The 17,156-nt window shown below is 35.8% G+C and overlaps 1 protein-coding gene across 1 annotated transcript in view; it reads right to left on the reverse strand.

Moving 5' to 3' along the window:
* Positions 1 to 3,072: 3,072 nt before the first annotated feature.
* The window catches only part of LOC138695937 (uncharacterized), a 33,661-nt gene continuing 19,577 nt past the window's right edge, over positions 3,073 to 17,156 (reverse strand). Inside the window, exons 4-5 of the mRNA XM_069820338.1 lie at positions 13,719 to 13,829; positions 3,073 to 9,116 (exon numbers count right to left, since the gene is read on the reverse strand). Coding sequence (XP_069676439.1) covers positions 8,312 to 9,116; positions 13,719 to 13,829 — 916 coding nt within the window. The 3' untranslated portion in view covers positions 3,073 to 8,311. The remainder of the gene's footprint in view (positions 9,117 to 13,718; positions 13,830 to 17,156) is intronic.

A 17,156-nucleotide genomic window follows, 5' to 3' on the forward strand; every position in this document is an offset into this window, starting at 1 on the left:
TTTTTTTTTATCTTTCAACCAAACCTTTCAAGAACTATGACTTTGCATGCAAAATGTTTAAGTTACCCATCAAACACACAAAACAGAACTAAACTAGTAGAAACAATTAAAAAATCTAAAACAAAAGAAATGAGTGATCAAGTGAGAAAGTAAACAAACTCATATGAAATTCAACAGTCTGCATGGTATGTTAAATAGGGGGCGGATTTTAGCATATTTGCATATTTTATTCCTTAGTTGCAATCATATGCTACCATTGCATAAATGTACTTCAAGTTATTTGTAAACAGAAGTCAAGATTTTATAGTGCATATATAGGCCTATGCATATTTAAGTTTTTAGCGCATATAAACACATATATTGTTATTTTTTATCTACCTAGTATTTAAGGGATTAGGTACAGCTTGCAGCAGTAAAATGTTTGGAAATATTCAACATTTTTTCCCTACATTCCTGTATCTTGTACAATAATGAAAATTGGTATGTGTAAAACACTGCCCTTCTGCTATATGAAAAAAATATATATATATATATTTTTACGATTTAAAAAAATTATTTATATACGCTATAGATTTTTTTTTCAAAATTCATAATGGTGGTAGTTCACTGTGCAGTGATGAAGCGTTTCCCTCATAACTCATAACTTTTTCATGTTCTCTCTCTTTTATTTTATTGTTGAAACTCATGTTTACAATATCATGTTCTTTCAACTACATTCCTTAATAAATAATATTTTTTTTTATTTTGTGTTATAAGAAAATACTTATATTTGACCATTTTTTTAATGAATTTATTTTTTATCAGACAATCTATGAAAGGCAGAGAAGTGATCTTGCATCATATTGTAGATATGACATGCATAAATACACACACAAAATTTGATCACAGAAAGTTGGATAGTTTTTTAGTTATGTGGGAAATGTTTCATCACTGCACAGTGAAAAAATAAATAAATAAAAAAAAATAAATAAATAATTTTTTTTACATCTTAAAAATATTTTTTCATATAGCAGAAGGACAGTGTTTTACACATACTAATTCTCATTATTGTACAAGATACAGTAATGGAGGGAAAAAATGTTGACTATTTTCAAATTTTCACAGCTGTAAGTTGTACCTAACCCCTTAAACCAGGATTAAGAATACGAAAAATCGCAAAAATGAAATACAGAAGAAACAAAGTCATTGAAACACATTACAGTAGTTATATCACAGTCTAGTATATACAGTCACGAAGCTTGAGTTGTGAGGGTGCTAGGAACAATAGACTGTGCCGGTACTATTTCGCATTGTCTGTAATGAGGCGATAGTAGCGATCCTAGTGGTTAGCAACTATCTATGGATGCATATTTACTACGTATTGAGCTTCATGACTGTATATACTAGACTGTGGTTATATTTTATTTATTGCAATCTGACAACATGCAGACAGTGCACTGTTGTTGGTGAATCATTGCAGACAATTCCGCAGCAATCAACAAAGCACTCCATAATGAAATGTACTGCTGACTCTGTGCAAATGTATAATATAGATACATTATGACAGATGAAAGTTGTGATTAAAAGAACAGATAATCAAAACAAGAAGCTGCTTTATCATTTATTTCGCACGTGCATAAGAGTTGTCATGCGAGTGCTGCAATATTATCGGCATGGAAATTGCAGGAAGTGTTGATAGACTTCTTTGCACTCGCTAAACTCGAATTTCCCTGCCTGTAAACAATAATATACACCCGATAATGCAAATTCTCTGTCTTCTACTTGCCAATGTGGCAAATCAGAATATTTAATTGTATTGTGGTGACAAGTCAGAGAAGATTCGATAATGTGTAAAGTGAACTGTATTTTAGAACAGCTTAGCTGCATGAAAATTATCAATTTTGAATTAGTTTTATCAATGACGCCAAACAAAAAATGTGCCAGAAGTGTACTGCTTAAGCAGTGGATTGAAGGACACGTGACTTTAACTGATGGTACCGGTATCTCAATATTCTTTTGCAGAAAAACCTCGACAATAGTAATTTGCTTAAAATAAAATAACTTTTTTTTTTATTTCAACAGTGCATATTTTGTTATTTTTAGTGGTTTTTAAGTGCATACCTGCATGCATATTTTGCCGTTTTTAGTGCAAATGAATCCGCCCCTTAGTTATATATATTCCACGGTAAAATCATTTATACTTCAATAATTAAAACGTTAGTTACGAACATCCTACCAAAAATGCACACTTCTCACTTTGAATAATGGATAGTTCTCTCTCACTCGACCACTTGAACAACACAAATCAAACTACTTACAAGAACAAAGTAATCCAGCAAGCTTCTTTCTTCTTAAAGTAATGTAAGTAGTAATTGCAATATACGCAACATACTTGGTACTTTCCCTCCCCAAAAATAAAACGAGTTTTGTTTCGAAAATTCCGACAATTTATTTGTATGTCATATTCCACATTTTTACACCCAAACTGCTCAACATTCAACAGAGAAACAACTTTCTGTTGACATAAAAAACGATATTCATCACACATCTTTTGCAGTGATTGTTAAACAACTGTATAGGAACATTAATTATATGCCAGAAGAATGCAGAAGATAAAATCATTTTAAAAATATAAATTGCAAACATATTGCCATCTCCTTTCAACATTCAAAAAGCAAGATTACCTTTAATAAGGATAAAATGCATACTTACAAACTAATGGAATAACATAAGCTATGACACTTCCATCTGAGACATGGCTAATAATGGGAAGAATGAATAGAAACAGAGAGTTTTTGAATGGAAAGCATAAAGAGAAATTTGCAGTGCATTAGATCAAGATTACAGAATTTCGAATTCAAGAAATGGTGTGAACTACCCCAAAGGAGGAGTTGAACTCTTTGCAGAAGATCCCTGCTAATCACCAGATTTCTCATCATAAAGGTCTAACATGCAGCATATGACATGATGCTTTGAAGATGGCTGGTAACATAGCAGCAGTTAATACCAGCACACACCAGATGCTATACTATACAGCGCTATGCTTTTGTGCGATATTATATAGTCCGGATCACCTTACTTAATACCCTGAGGGTGAAACCTAACCATTCTTCCCCTATTACTACATATGCTAGTGGATTATAGTGATTTTCTAGCTCTCAGGTTGAATTTTCTTTTACCAATTTCGTTTCGAATTTCGGGTAATGACAAATACTACAACTGGCAGTTACTTCCTAACTGTTATGTTGGCAGCAACAATTTCGGTTTGCAGTAAAGGAAACTGATGAAAATGCAAGTAACTAAATATATTTTTTGAATCATAAATTGTTTAGTCAAAGCAATGAATTTCATGTTGCCAGACAAAATAGATTTTAATATTAGATCATACTAATCCTAATTATCAACATAATATGCGAGAAGTCTAGGAGGAAAATATACTATATCATAAATTATTGAACCATTTAGGAAACACCTCGCAACATAAAGGTGAGATGTGGTAAATAAGCAAGACATTGTTATTTTTAATACTATATTATTATTATTATTATAGTACATGACATTGTGATTTTACCCTCTTTGGTGATATCTGGTATTAGTTGGCAACACTGAAGAGACGGCCAAATTAGATTTTTAGGAACTACACTTACATGATCCTCACTATAGCTAGCGATAAGATATGAACATACGCACACTAGATGCTATAATAATGCTTCATCAGAGACATTTTCTGCAAGATGGGTAAGAAGATGGATTCAGAGGGATTGTTATTATTTGCATTGGCTTTAAAACAGAAGCATAAGAACTCGATTGATGAAATTAATGGAATTCCATCATTTATATCACAACCTAGAAAATTATGAGAAAAAGTTTCAACAACATTTTCTTTTAACAAAATTACTTCCTCATTTGAGTAGCTTAATATCAAAGGTGGACATCTGACCTTCAGATGAAATTTAGATAATGTGGATTCTTATACATTTTTTCATGCTTTTTTCAGTTATGGTCAATCTATATACAAAGTCTAACACTACATTTATAAAAATAAATTGTTTTAAAATACTACAAAGAACACTGTGAAATAAAAAAATGCCTCTAGATCAAAACTATAGAGACGACAGATGTCCGTCTTTGATATTAAACTACTCATTTCTGTTCTATTTCCGTAGTGCTTCAAATTTCTTTTCATACATTGTTCTTAAGTTCGTCTATAGCATCTGAGTCTCAAGTTCGATACACCTAAAAAGTGAGATCAGATCGTATTCAATACAGATTGAGTTGCATGAAAACTGGTATCATATTCAAAACGATTTCAAACAGTAATTTCTATTACAGATCCAAAGGAAGAAAATGTGGAATGTAGGTAGCCTACAGTAGAACCCCGATTATCCGTCACCTATTAACTGATTGGCGGATTATCCGACTGTCTTTTTTTTTTTTTTTGGCTATAGAAATACAGTATTTGAAGTACTATGACACATTATATTAGTACGTATTTTTTCTAGAGAGTGTTATTATTAACTTATTAGCCATTACAAGCCTTTACCCTTACACAGTATGATTTGCTGTTCGAGTTGCCATACTGTATAACTTCTATATAAAATGTCTTTCACGAATGTTAAAAGAAAATGTGTTGTGCTAAGTATCGAAAAAAAGTGCAAATAATTGAGTGATTTGGAAAGAGAAACTGTAGGTCATGGCACATCAGAATACGAGATTAGAGTTAGTTAAACTGTGCTCGAGAATAATCAAGAATAAAGTGTTTAAAGTACATAAATTTACAACATGAGACCTCCACAATTCCTATCTTACCACAGACAACCATGACAAGGAGTTTGTTTGGCCGTTGCAAACTCTTCGTTGACAACCAGACTTGCTTTAAAGAACTTCTGATCCATTACCTAGCATGTTAAATATGTATAAGACCACGGAGAAAATTACGGACGTGTGTTATTGACTTAATTCAAGAAAATATTTTATGGTATGGATTTTCTGATTTTTTTCGATTAACCATTCAGTTCACCAATTTCATTACCACGGATAATAAGAGATTCTACTGTAATAAGTTTTGTACAACAGTTCATATTGCTCTTGCTTGCATTAGTACAGAGTGATTTATATAGAACTGACACATTTCTTTCTTTAATTATTCCGTTGGAAATTCATTCAATGACCCAATTTTAGCACCAAATGAAGCAGAATGTTCTGGAGTTTCGATTCTTTGTCACTAGATGTGCAGATGTTTATGTTTTATTCCTATTGTTGGCAGCACTGACCCAATTTTAGCACCAAATTAAGCAGAATGTTCTGGAGTTTCGATTCCTTGTCACTAGATGCGCAGATGTTTATGTTTTATTCATATTGCTGGCAGCCTAGATGCACAGATGTTTATGTTTTATTCCTATTGTTGGCAGCACTAGATGCGCAGATGTTTATGTTTTATTCCTATTGTTGGCAGCTGTTTTCGACATTTTGTGTCAACGTGAAAATGCAGGAAACATTAAATCAACGACTCTTCCTTGTGAAGCAATACTGGATTACGAATTCAATTACAGCTACTCAAAGGGCATACCAGAGAGAATTTGGTGTTCGCAATCCTACCAAAAGAAACACAATACTGGGACTGGTAAACAAAGTGGAAACAACTGGATCTCTGGTGAGTGAAAAGGGCAAGCATCGTTCATCTAGGCTTCCCACGGTTGTTGTTGACGTAAGAGCACGACTGGAGCAGTCACCCAAAAAATCATTAAGACGTTTGTCGCAGGAGACAGGGTACACCTACTCAATGTGTCAGAGAGCCTAAAGCCATATAGGGTTACGGTTGTTCATCAGCTACAGGAACCAGATAAGGATAAAAGATTGAATTATTGTCGTTGGTTTCAGACGTTCATTGTGCAAAATCCTGCTATATTGTCCATCACATGGTTCACAGATGAAGCATGGTTCCATTTATCAGGTTATGTGACGACCGAATAATTTCCAGGAACCTGTGGCCACTGAGATCTCCGGATTTGACAACGCCGGACTTCTTTCTATGGGGTTACTTAAAAGACAGGGTTTACGCCACACATCCCCAGACATTGGACGATCTGAAGCACAACATCACACAGGAGATTCAAGCTGTTGACAACAGAGTCCTCCAACGAGTGGCCAGTAACATGGAATGATGTGTTGAGTTGTGCCTTATGCAGGATGGAGGATATTTTCAACATTTGCTATAGAGGTAAATAATCTCCCAAAATTCCTCTACATTTTAGGTATAATAAGTTGTCGCTAGCACAATTCATTTTGAAACAATTAATGAAAGAAATGTGTCAGTTCTATATAAATCACTCTGTATATCAGCACTGTAAATCTATTAAATAACCATAATGGCCTACTTATCCATTCTTATTTCACTATGGTAATGATATTCATTACATTGAATGCAATAATCAACTAGGGCAGTAACAATTATCAATTTTCAGAAGAAAAAAAAAAATCACACATTAATATAAAATCAATTTTAGATTTCTTTCCTCTACATCCATCATCTTTTCATTTTAGTAAAGCAATTAAATTATCGTGTTTATTGATACAGACGTTTGTTTACAAGGGCGTCACACTCCACAACATGGAATATTGCGCCCACAGAAACAAAAGTTTATAAGATTTAGATAAATACGAACTGTGTGCTCATTTTCCACAGACAAGGAAGCTGTTTCACCTCCTATATTAAACTTCCCATCTTGGAAGTAATGTAAATATGACGCTACAATGTTTCCTAGACTTCTGTTCTGGAATTCATAGTCGCATTCGCATTCTGCCTGTGCGCCAACCTTCGCTATGTTTTGTAAACAGCCAGGAGTCAAATGCACGCTATATAGCAGAGTTTTATAGCTTATAGCAGGCTATACTTTTCTTTCGTTGTGCAGGTTAACATATAATTGCATGCTGTACAAATGTTAGCTATGTATCTTTATAGTATAGCGACCGGTGTGTGCTGGCCTTTATTGCCATACAGGGGATGACCTTGGGCAACAACCACTGCCGTCATTGTGGCAACGTGATAGAAACTCTCCCACATGTCCTCAGTTCATTTTATAAATCCCCTTAGGGTAAAGAGCTACAAATTTTAATGGAGAAGTTGAAGTCATCTACTAGACATTTCAAAATTTGTTGTATCAGATCTCTTATTTTCAACAAGTTAAATGGTTCTAAAATAAATACTGTTCTCCAACCAGGAGATTAACCGTGAAAAGAATGTGTTTACTATTGCGTCATCTATTGGAGCAAAGTCGATAGATAATATTACCGTTATAACGTCAATTTAAAAAACATGCACTCTCCTGCATATGTTATTCCCTGTATGGAGGGATTAAAAGACCAGGAGATTAAATGTGATCTAATTTTGTAACTAGGGTAGTATAAGTATGTGTGTATCAGTGTTATCGTCTGTGCTTTGAGAGTTCGCCAATGGAGATGCGTGTACCCACGTGTGACCTTATGACATCAACATTCATTCATAGCATTACCCAGCTGCGTCTCATTCCCCTGAGACTTTCTCCTGGTTGGATTACAGTATTACTGCTACAACAACAATCTGTTACCTAAATGTAAAAAAAACTTACTATACACTATCTGATGAAGCTTCTAACAGCACAGGTGATGCAAGAGAAATAAGGCTTCCAAAGCATAGAATGGACACATTTTAAAATGGCAATTTCTGAAAACATGAATCATCTGCAGTGATGTACATCACTAATGTTAAAATATCTCAGGAAGGAGGGTTTGGCAGATTGCAAAAAAATCAGCAGTTAAAAGGTTAATAACAACAACTTTAACGAAAAGGTGAAAACAGAACGGCTAGAAGAAAGTGAACATATTTCCTACGAATTTTTACACTTATCTATGAAAAATTTGTTTGCAACATCAAATTACAGTTTTAGTACTATATCGTCTCAGGTATGTAAAACTCTGACTTTATGTTGCAATTGAAAGAAAAAGGAACTAAAGCGAATTTCACAGCACAAGGCAATCTCTGACCTTTAGCTAATATTACACTGTCGCAAGGCTAAATTGAAAAAGAAAAATATGGCACTGTGCGAGAAATTCTTACACAAGACTTAAAAATACAGCAGGTTAAAAAAACACACAACTCTCATACAAAACCGTTAATGTGATGTTATCTTTTTATTGTTTTTTTTTTTTTTTTTTTTTTTACAAATTGACATCAAAGTTGTCATTTTTCACATTTTCGAGAACGAAATTTCCATTGTCATCACCACCATTATCAACACCATCAATGCTACCATCACCACCACTCCCATTCTATGTACCGCTACTTTTATTACCTTCACTTGACATCCTTCACATCTGCATCTTTGCTGTCACCACTACTGCCTTCATCTTCATCACCACCATCATCACTGCCATCATCTTCATTAGCACTACCTTCATCACTGCTATCATTGTCACCACTGCCAACATCGTCGTCGTCATCATCATCATCATCATCGTCGTCGTCATCATCATCATCAACACTTTCGTCATTACTGTCATCATTACTGTCCTCACTGCCCTCTCCATCATTATTATCGCTAGAATCATCTCCGTCTCCACTATCGTTTGAATCACCGCTACCACCACTTTGGTTATGAGTGTCATCATCAGTATCATTAAATTCATAGTCTGATTCGTCATCTTGGCCAATATTAATATTTCCCCTACCTTTAGGTTTACTATAATTGCCAGCATTCGCAGTTCTCAGTTTCTCATTTGTTTTACTCCTGACATCTACCATATTTATGCCTTCATTTTCACTTTCATCTCCCATACTGTCACTGTCAGTAATATTCTCTGATGTATCCATTTGTGTTTCTTTTGCTACATTATCTCGTTTCTTGAGTTGCGAAAGACTAGCCTCTACCATCTTACCAAGAGATTTTGGTGTTACTAGAGCATTCTGTTTTCTTGTTGAAACCAACGGCGTGCTTATCTTTGCTGTCTTTGAACTGGTATTCTTTTGAAGCTCTTGGTTTGATAAGTTTAAGTAACTTTTCGAATAGTCAACATGAACTTCTTTCTCCCGAACTCTATGAATTCTTTCAGCAACAACAGCTTTCATGTCGTCTACATTTCGAAATCCAACAAGGGCCGTTCTGTCAAAAAAGAAATCAATACATTAAGAGTGTAAGACAAAGTATTTTATCCAAATTACTGCTGGAAATTCAATGAAAAAAATTATTACATATTCTCGATTATTCAACCATTACAAACACTTTAATTCAATATGTAGGAACGGCCATGCTACAAATATTTATACATCAAGATCATAAAACCATACAAGCACTAAGATTCAGCCTCTAAAGAGGAAGTAACAAAACCGAGAAACATTTGATTAGAAGATAGTATTGACTTCATGTGCAGTACAAAACATAAACAAAGGAGGAAGCCTGAAGAAGAGAAGAGAAGAGCAGGACAACAATGAATAATCATATTAAAGAAATTACCTCCAAACTAAATTCAGCATGTTTTGCTATTATATCTATGCAAGAGATAGTAAACAATATACGAGGCTCATCCATAAAGTAAGTTCCCCTATTTTTTTAAAAAAAAAAGAACACACACTTTCAGGAAAACATTTATTGGCAACAAGTACAGCAATGTTTCAGCTATTTTTCAACATAGCCACCATCAGAATTGAGACACTTGTATCGTGGGATCAACTTTTGTATCCCTCTGTCATAGAACTCTGCCGCCTGTGAATGGAAACAGCGTGTGACAGACATCTTCAGCTCTTCGTCGTTGCCAAAACGCTCCCCTGAGGTCAGGAATTTCTTGAGGTGCAAGAAAACGTGAAAATCGCTGGGAGCAAGATCAGGACTGTAGGGTGGTTGATCAAACAACTCCCAGCCAAATTCCGTCAAAACAGCTGCTGTGCGCCGAGCTGTATGTGGACGAGCATTGTCATGGAGGAGCACAACACTTGCAGCAAGCATTTTGCGCCTCTTGTTTTGAATGGCACGTTGCAATTTTCGCAGTGTTTCACAGTAACGGTCAGCGTTCACTGTTTCACCTCTTGGAAGGAAGTCAATGAGCGGAATGCCCTTCCTGTCCCAGAACACCGTGCACATCACTTTCCGTACCGACAGCGTCTGTTTGAATTTCGTCCTGACCGCCAATGCATTGACTGCTGCTTGGTTTCCGGGGTGAAGTGCGAAATCCAAGTCTCATCGCCCGTGACGATCCTGTCGAGGAATTCGTCGCCATCATCGTGATACCGTTGCAGAAATGTCAGTGCTGCTCCTAAACGTTGCATTTTGTGTTCGGGTGTCAGGTTTTTCGGCACCCACCTGGCACACACTTTTTTGAACAGCAGGTGCTTAGTGACAATCTCATGCAACAAGGATCGCGATATCTGCGGAAAATGGCTGCTCAGCTCCGTAATCGTGAAGTGACGGTTCTCCATGATGCACTGCCGCACCAGCTCAACACGATCATCATTGATGAGGGACGGTCGCCCACTGCGCACTTCATCATGGACACTTTGACGACCTTCGGAAAACTGCCTACACCAGCGACGCGCCATCTGCTTACTCATGATGTTCAGCCCATAGACCTGACAGAGCTGCTGATGAATTTCAATTTGCGCAATGCAGCGGCAGGAGAAGGAATAAGAGCTTCCATTTTGGACCACTGCTGCCACGCTACTGGCACCAGGCGGGACCTGTTCGGCTGGCATATGATTGATACGTCGTAGATCTGTTACGCATGCACAATTGACACGGCTAATTACGTTTACTTTCAAGGGGAAAAAATCGGGAAACTTACTTTCCGGATGCGCCTCGTACTTTGCATACCTCCACTCGGTAATGAGTTTTGGAATAATATTCTGGGGAAATTCCACAGATAGTAACAGTATATTCCTACTAGGGTTGCCAACTTTTTTTTTAAGAAAATACAGGAGATTAAGGAATCGACAAAATTTCACATAGAAACTTGGAAAATTATTCCGTTCAATTATTGAAAAACAACTTCATTCTACACTTCGTCAACTAGGCTTAATTGAGATGGATTCTGTCTTGTGTAATAGTTGAAGTCGACTGCAGTCTGCAGCTCTGATTTGATTAGAAGTGTCGTGCTCCTGTTTCAAACATCTGTCAATTATTGTCCATGAGATAAAACATCCTCTTTGTATGAGCATTGCTACTTGGTATGCTTAGAACAAAACTAGCCAGTTTTTCCAAATTTATAATGTTAATATTGTTTGATTTTAAACAGGTGACACTAAAACTCATTCCTGGCAAACATTACTATTATAAAGACTAAATTTCAAGGCATTTCTTTAACAACAAAATTCATCATATGAACAGTCATCATTCACGGCAAAATCAAATGTTTAGAAAAATAATTTTTACATTATATAAAAATAAGAAAGAAAAATGTTCGAAGAGAAGAAAAATACGGGAGACTGTTAAAAATTAGGGGCAAATATGGGAGAGTTGACAACCCTAATTCCTACTACAAAAAAAAGAGTAATTAGAATAATTTTTTATTTTAGTAGGTTATTTTACGACGCTTTATCAACAGCTTAGGTTATTTAGCGTCTGAATGAGATGGTGATAATGCCGGTGAAATGAGGTGAAATGAGTCCGGAGTCCAGCACCGAAAGTTACCCAGCATTTGCTCATCTTGGGTTGAAGGAAAACCCCGGAAAAAACCTCAACCAGGTAACTTGCCCTGACCGGGAATCGAACCCGGGCCACCTGGTTTCGCGGCCAGACGCGCTGACCGTTACTCCACAGGTGTGGACAATTAGAATAATATTAGGTGTCAAATCTAGGGAATCGTGTAGGATCATTTTCAAAAAACTACAAATAATGCCAATGGTTTGTCAGTATATTTTTTCACTAATAATCTTCCTCACATGTAATCACGAAAACTTTGTAACTAATTCAACAGTTCACAGCATAAATATGCATAAAAAAATGGCTTTCATACTTCGACAAGTATATCATGCTATCAAAAAGGGGTGTGTTATATGGCAGTAAAAATTTTTAATAGCCTCCCTATGACCATTGGATATAAAAAATGAAACTCAAAACATAAGATTATTTAGGACCAAATTAAAGAAGTATCTAATTTCTCACGCCTTCTATTCTATAGGTGAATTCATGACATTCAACAACATTCGAGACAAACTGCAGAATAAAGAAAGAAAACAAAGAGAAGAGAAAGGAAAGAGGCTAGAAAATGAGCATAAGAAAGAAGTTAAAAAAGACAAGAGAGAAAAAGATGAAAAAAACAGGAGAAAATAAGACAAAAGGAGAATTGAAGTCATATGAGTTGTGTTGACACTTAAGACAATGTTTCTTCTTATCTTAATAATTCAACACAATGTTTCTATGATTGTGTAGCCTTTAAAAAATACTGTTGAAACTTTCGTAAACACAACTCATCTGACTTCTTCAGTAAACATGTTTTAATGAGAAAAATGTGTTGTTTTACTAAATACTGTATGTAACAATGGTTGAAAATATGTCTTTCCCATTACAGTTCAGAGAATTCAAGGAAAACAGCAATACAAAGTGCCAGCAAAATTCTGTTCCAGTTTATTGCAAATAATTAACAAGGAAAACCCACGTACTGCGTCTTGCACCGCACTGAGAAGAAACAACTAACTAGCAAAACCCAATGTGCTGCCTATCAAAAAGCAACCTAGTGGCTCAGCAAGAAAATTGGTAACTTAGTTTTGACTCCCTCTGTATTAACATTTCTACTCCGTAGAATTTAGAGTACATGTTAAAAAAGGTGGCAAAGAAATTATAATCTGCACCTGGAATCTAGGAAGAAAGGAATTGGCCACCCTACCCCATTATCTCCTGGCCTAGTTGCCTCATAAGTAGTGCCTTATTGGCATCATTTGTGAGGTTCAGACCTGTCTTCAGACAGTTGACTAAATAACAATTTAGAATCTGAGTAAAAAAATATTATCCTAATTGTTTAGCTTCAAAATTCGCATTTTAGTGAATAAAAAAGATTAAATATTTCTCTATATAAAATAAATTACATGAAATGAACCAAATACGTGAAATATAGATCAAATATTCACAAAATCACAACAATACATACAGAAGAAATGAATTATAAACTAAAATTGTTTTAATTAATATTAAAGGAGAAAAATTTGCTCCAGCGCCAGAGATCGAACCCAGGTCCTTGGTTCTACATACCAAGCGCTCTCACCATTGAGCTATGCCGAAATTCAATCCACAGCACTGAATCGAACTTCCCTCTCCAGTGTATTTCCCTTTGTGGCCTGACTCCAAGTTGGGCACATATGTTGATATTTTATTAAGTCAACTGAGTGCGCTCCTTGTATAATGGCAGTTGACTTAATAAAATGTCAACATACATGCCCAACTTGGAGTCAGACCACAAAGGGAAAAACAATGGAGGAGGGGAGTTCGATCTGGTGCTGTGGATTGGATTTCGGCATAGCTCAATGGTGAGAGCACTTGGTATGTAGAACCAAGGACCCGGGTTCGATCCCCGGCACCGGAGCGAATTTTTCTCCTCTAATATTAATTGTTACCATAACAAATATATTCTGTAGAACAAAAAAAAAAAATAATCTTTAGTAAAATTGTTTTAATTTCCTATTACGAATATGTCAAAGGAAAGTTGACTACTGTATTTCTATATAATCATGATTAAACAAATTTACAAATTTTCACTAATCCATACACAGTCATACTTACTGAGATTTCTTCTTTACATTTGCAGGCAGTATGCGAATTTTCGCACATTTTGGAAATGCAGATCTTATTTCTGCTTTTGTTACAGATTCTGGCAAGTCTTTCACAAAGATCCTGTAAATTCAAAATAGAAAACTATAGTCAGTGACCAATTGGATGGATGAAATTAGGAATGGACTGTATAGTGTAACTATTCCGTGGGTGAGAAGTCCCACTGCGCCTATTCATTTTATTGCAAAACAAATCTGTGTGTGAAAATGTGCCAGTTATATTTATAAAACACCTTGAGGATGTATTTCAAGGTATGATCATGATGGAAGACATATGGTGGACTCTGAAATTCCCAGTCATTCCAAGATTGCGAGGCAAATACGAGTTTTTTAAGTGTGAAGGAGAGACTTGTGGCTTCCATGTGGGTCCACAAGTAACCACATACTAGAAAACCATAAGCAACAATATGCAGGACTTCAGGGCTGGTTTTGGTAAGGCACCACTAAGCAGAGACAACTTGTTGAAGTGGGAGACCCTTAACTAAAAACTGGTGCTGCAGTCACCGAAAATGAAATCTTTTCACTCTGTGACTGTCAATGAATTACCAGACAAGGATTTGGACAGGTGCATGACATTTATGACTGCATAATATTACTCATGGTTCCTTCAGTATAAGTATGGCCACTTGTGGACCCACACAGAAGCCACAAGTTTCTTTTTCATACTGAAAACCCTAGATCATATATGTAACAGATAACTCCTCGCTACGTTAAAATGGGCAGCACTTTGAAGAGAACAACCGCCAGGATCGCCACCCGTCCACCGTAAACGAACACGAGATGGCAGCGCAGTCGCTAATACAATTAAAATGGGAATGATGACGTGACTCCTTATGTAATAACTAGATGGCAGCGCAGTAAACCTGACAAAAGTTGTTAACCTCAAAGCCTATAAGCCCGACATATCTGTTACATATATGATCTAGGCTGGAAACTCATGTACAGTAAAATACCTCGAAACCGGCATCCAAATAACCAGCAATACCAAAACAATCAGCATATTCCAAATCTCACCGGACCGGTGGACAACAATGACGTCACGCTGCAGCGAAATAGGAACAAAACTGCTGGAAGGATCGATGGCTGTCATGGCGACTGTATAAGTTGTTGCCTGTGCTACGCTAGCAAAATTTTGCGAAATTTCCGTACTGCCATCTCGTTCAAAAGAAAAGAGAGCATAAACAATTTATTTCTTGAACCGGTAGTAATAACTGGTCCATTGACATGTTCACTCATAAGTCATTAACATATTGTTTTTATGTTGTGCTCATTACAAACAATACAGCAGAACACACCGCCATGACACAACAGTGCACGATGTCATTCGTCTGCTAATTCCCACCCTATACAAGAACCAATCAGATTCACTGATGGTGGCTGATGGAGACTGCCACCATAGATCGCACATGCCGCATATTGTGTTTACTCTTTACACTGTTCACACATGAAAACATAGACAGAAAACCTCGTTATGTGCCTGGAGTAGATCCGGTAGCATCGGTAAGCCATCACTTGGACCTTGCAAACAATGTGCAGAGACGATATCTTTAAATTTACCACTTGAATTCGCCCGTTTCAAAGGGGTGTTGGACGAGTCTAAATAGGAAAGTGTGAAATTCTCTGTTACGCTATAGCATGTAAAAGTTTCATTAGAGTGATAGATAGTATATATGTTACCGTTAAAACCCGAAATCCGTCAAAATCAGTTTCAATTAGTAAAAACTAGTTTAAACAAATGTAGGTAGATAGAAAGCGAGTTTTCGTAAGATCTAGAATCAATGGCAGGTTAGGTTTGGTAAGTTTAGGTTTTTATTTGATAAAAGTCTAAACAAACCAAACCTAAGCTCTCATTGACTGTAGATCTTACGAAGACTCGCTTTCTATGTATATACGTTTTTAAAATTAATTTTTACTAGTTGAAATTGGTTTTAACAGATTTCGGGTTTTAACGGTAACATATATAAACAAGCAGACATTAGAGATATGTCAAACAGATTCAAATCATTGAGTGCTACTTCATCTTCGTAGTTGCGACGTTGGCTACACTGCTCTTCACATCATATGGCCGCCTCAAGTTACGAAAACTTTTAGTATTTTTTTATGCTATTATGTATACAATAATTATGAACTGATGAATGTACATTAACATATTCAGTACTAAAAATAAACATTGTACGTATTTCAAAATTTTTTTTTTAAATATCTATACGAAAATTACTAAATTTTAACATGGAAAAAAATGTTTGTGCAGTACAGCATGTCTTTAATAATCTATAAAAGTATTTTCCAATAATCCAGCAAAATCAGTTATCCGGCACTGGCTTTGTCTCACAGTTGCCGGATACGAGAAATTCTATTGTATTTTCCTCACTATCTTGCATTGTTGGAATGGCTGGGAATTTCTGTGTATTATACAGGTTGAACAGTAAGGAATGTCATTAATTTCAGGTTATTCTTTGAGATATTTCCAACAACAAAAAAAGTTTAACACAATTTTGCTCGTTTTTTCTTTCTTTTCGAGAAAAAAATTGTTTTATATGAAACATTTCAAGGTGTATTTTGGGAAAGTCATTGATTTAATTCCATATTGATTTGAAGACGCATTATTCCATATGTGATGTTTACTGTTAAAGTCACCAACTATGATAAACTTGCGATCAGATGGGATCAATTGTTCTATATCATCCATTACTAGGTTTAGGCCTGGAGGTATATATACATTGACAAGTGAAAATGAAATATTTTTAAGTAATAATTTTGTCCTAATGTAATCAATTTGGCCTTTAAATTGGTGTTTATATTCGATTACATGAATGGAGTTTTGGATCATGGTGACAACACCTCCACCCCCTCTATCTTCACGAAACAGATTAAAAATTTTGTAGTCAGCAAATTTGTAAAATTTAAAAATATCAGTAATCTGAAAAGATTCTTGTATGCATATTATAGAAGGCTTTTTGTTCCGAACTTTTTGCTTTAATAAATCCATTTTGTTTGTGAAAGACCTAGAGTTCCATTGTAAAATTTTTAGTGTGTCTATATCCGCTACACCCCACCTCTGGCTACTAGCAACAGGCATCTATAATGAACACCGATCAAAATACCCCTCATTTCTCGTGAAAAGCAACAACTGAATAGACTACAGTGGACTATAGTGGACTTCATGTTGTCAGCAAACAGCTGGATACATTAAGAAGATTGATTGATTTAATTCCCAGTATACTTGGTCAATTTAAGAGAGTAAAGTATTGAGATGGGCAGGTCATGTAGCACGTATGGACAAATCCAGAAATGCATATAGAGTGTTAGTTGGGAGGTCAGAGGAGAAAAAGACCTTTGGGGAGACCGAGACGTAGATGGGAGGATAATATTAAAATGAATTTGAGAGAAG

The sequence above is a fragment of the Periplaneta americana genome, chromosome 3, assembly GCF_040183065.1.
Source record: "Periplaneta americana isolate PAMFEO1 chromosome 3, P.americana_PAMFEO1_priV1, whole genome shotgun sequence".
NCBI classification, from domain to species: domain Eukaryota; kingdom Metazoa; phylum Arthropoda; class Insecta; order Blattodea; family Blattidae; genus Periplaneta; species Periplaneta americana.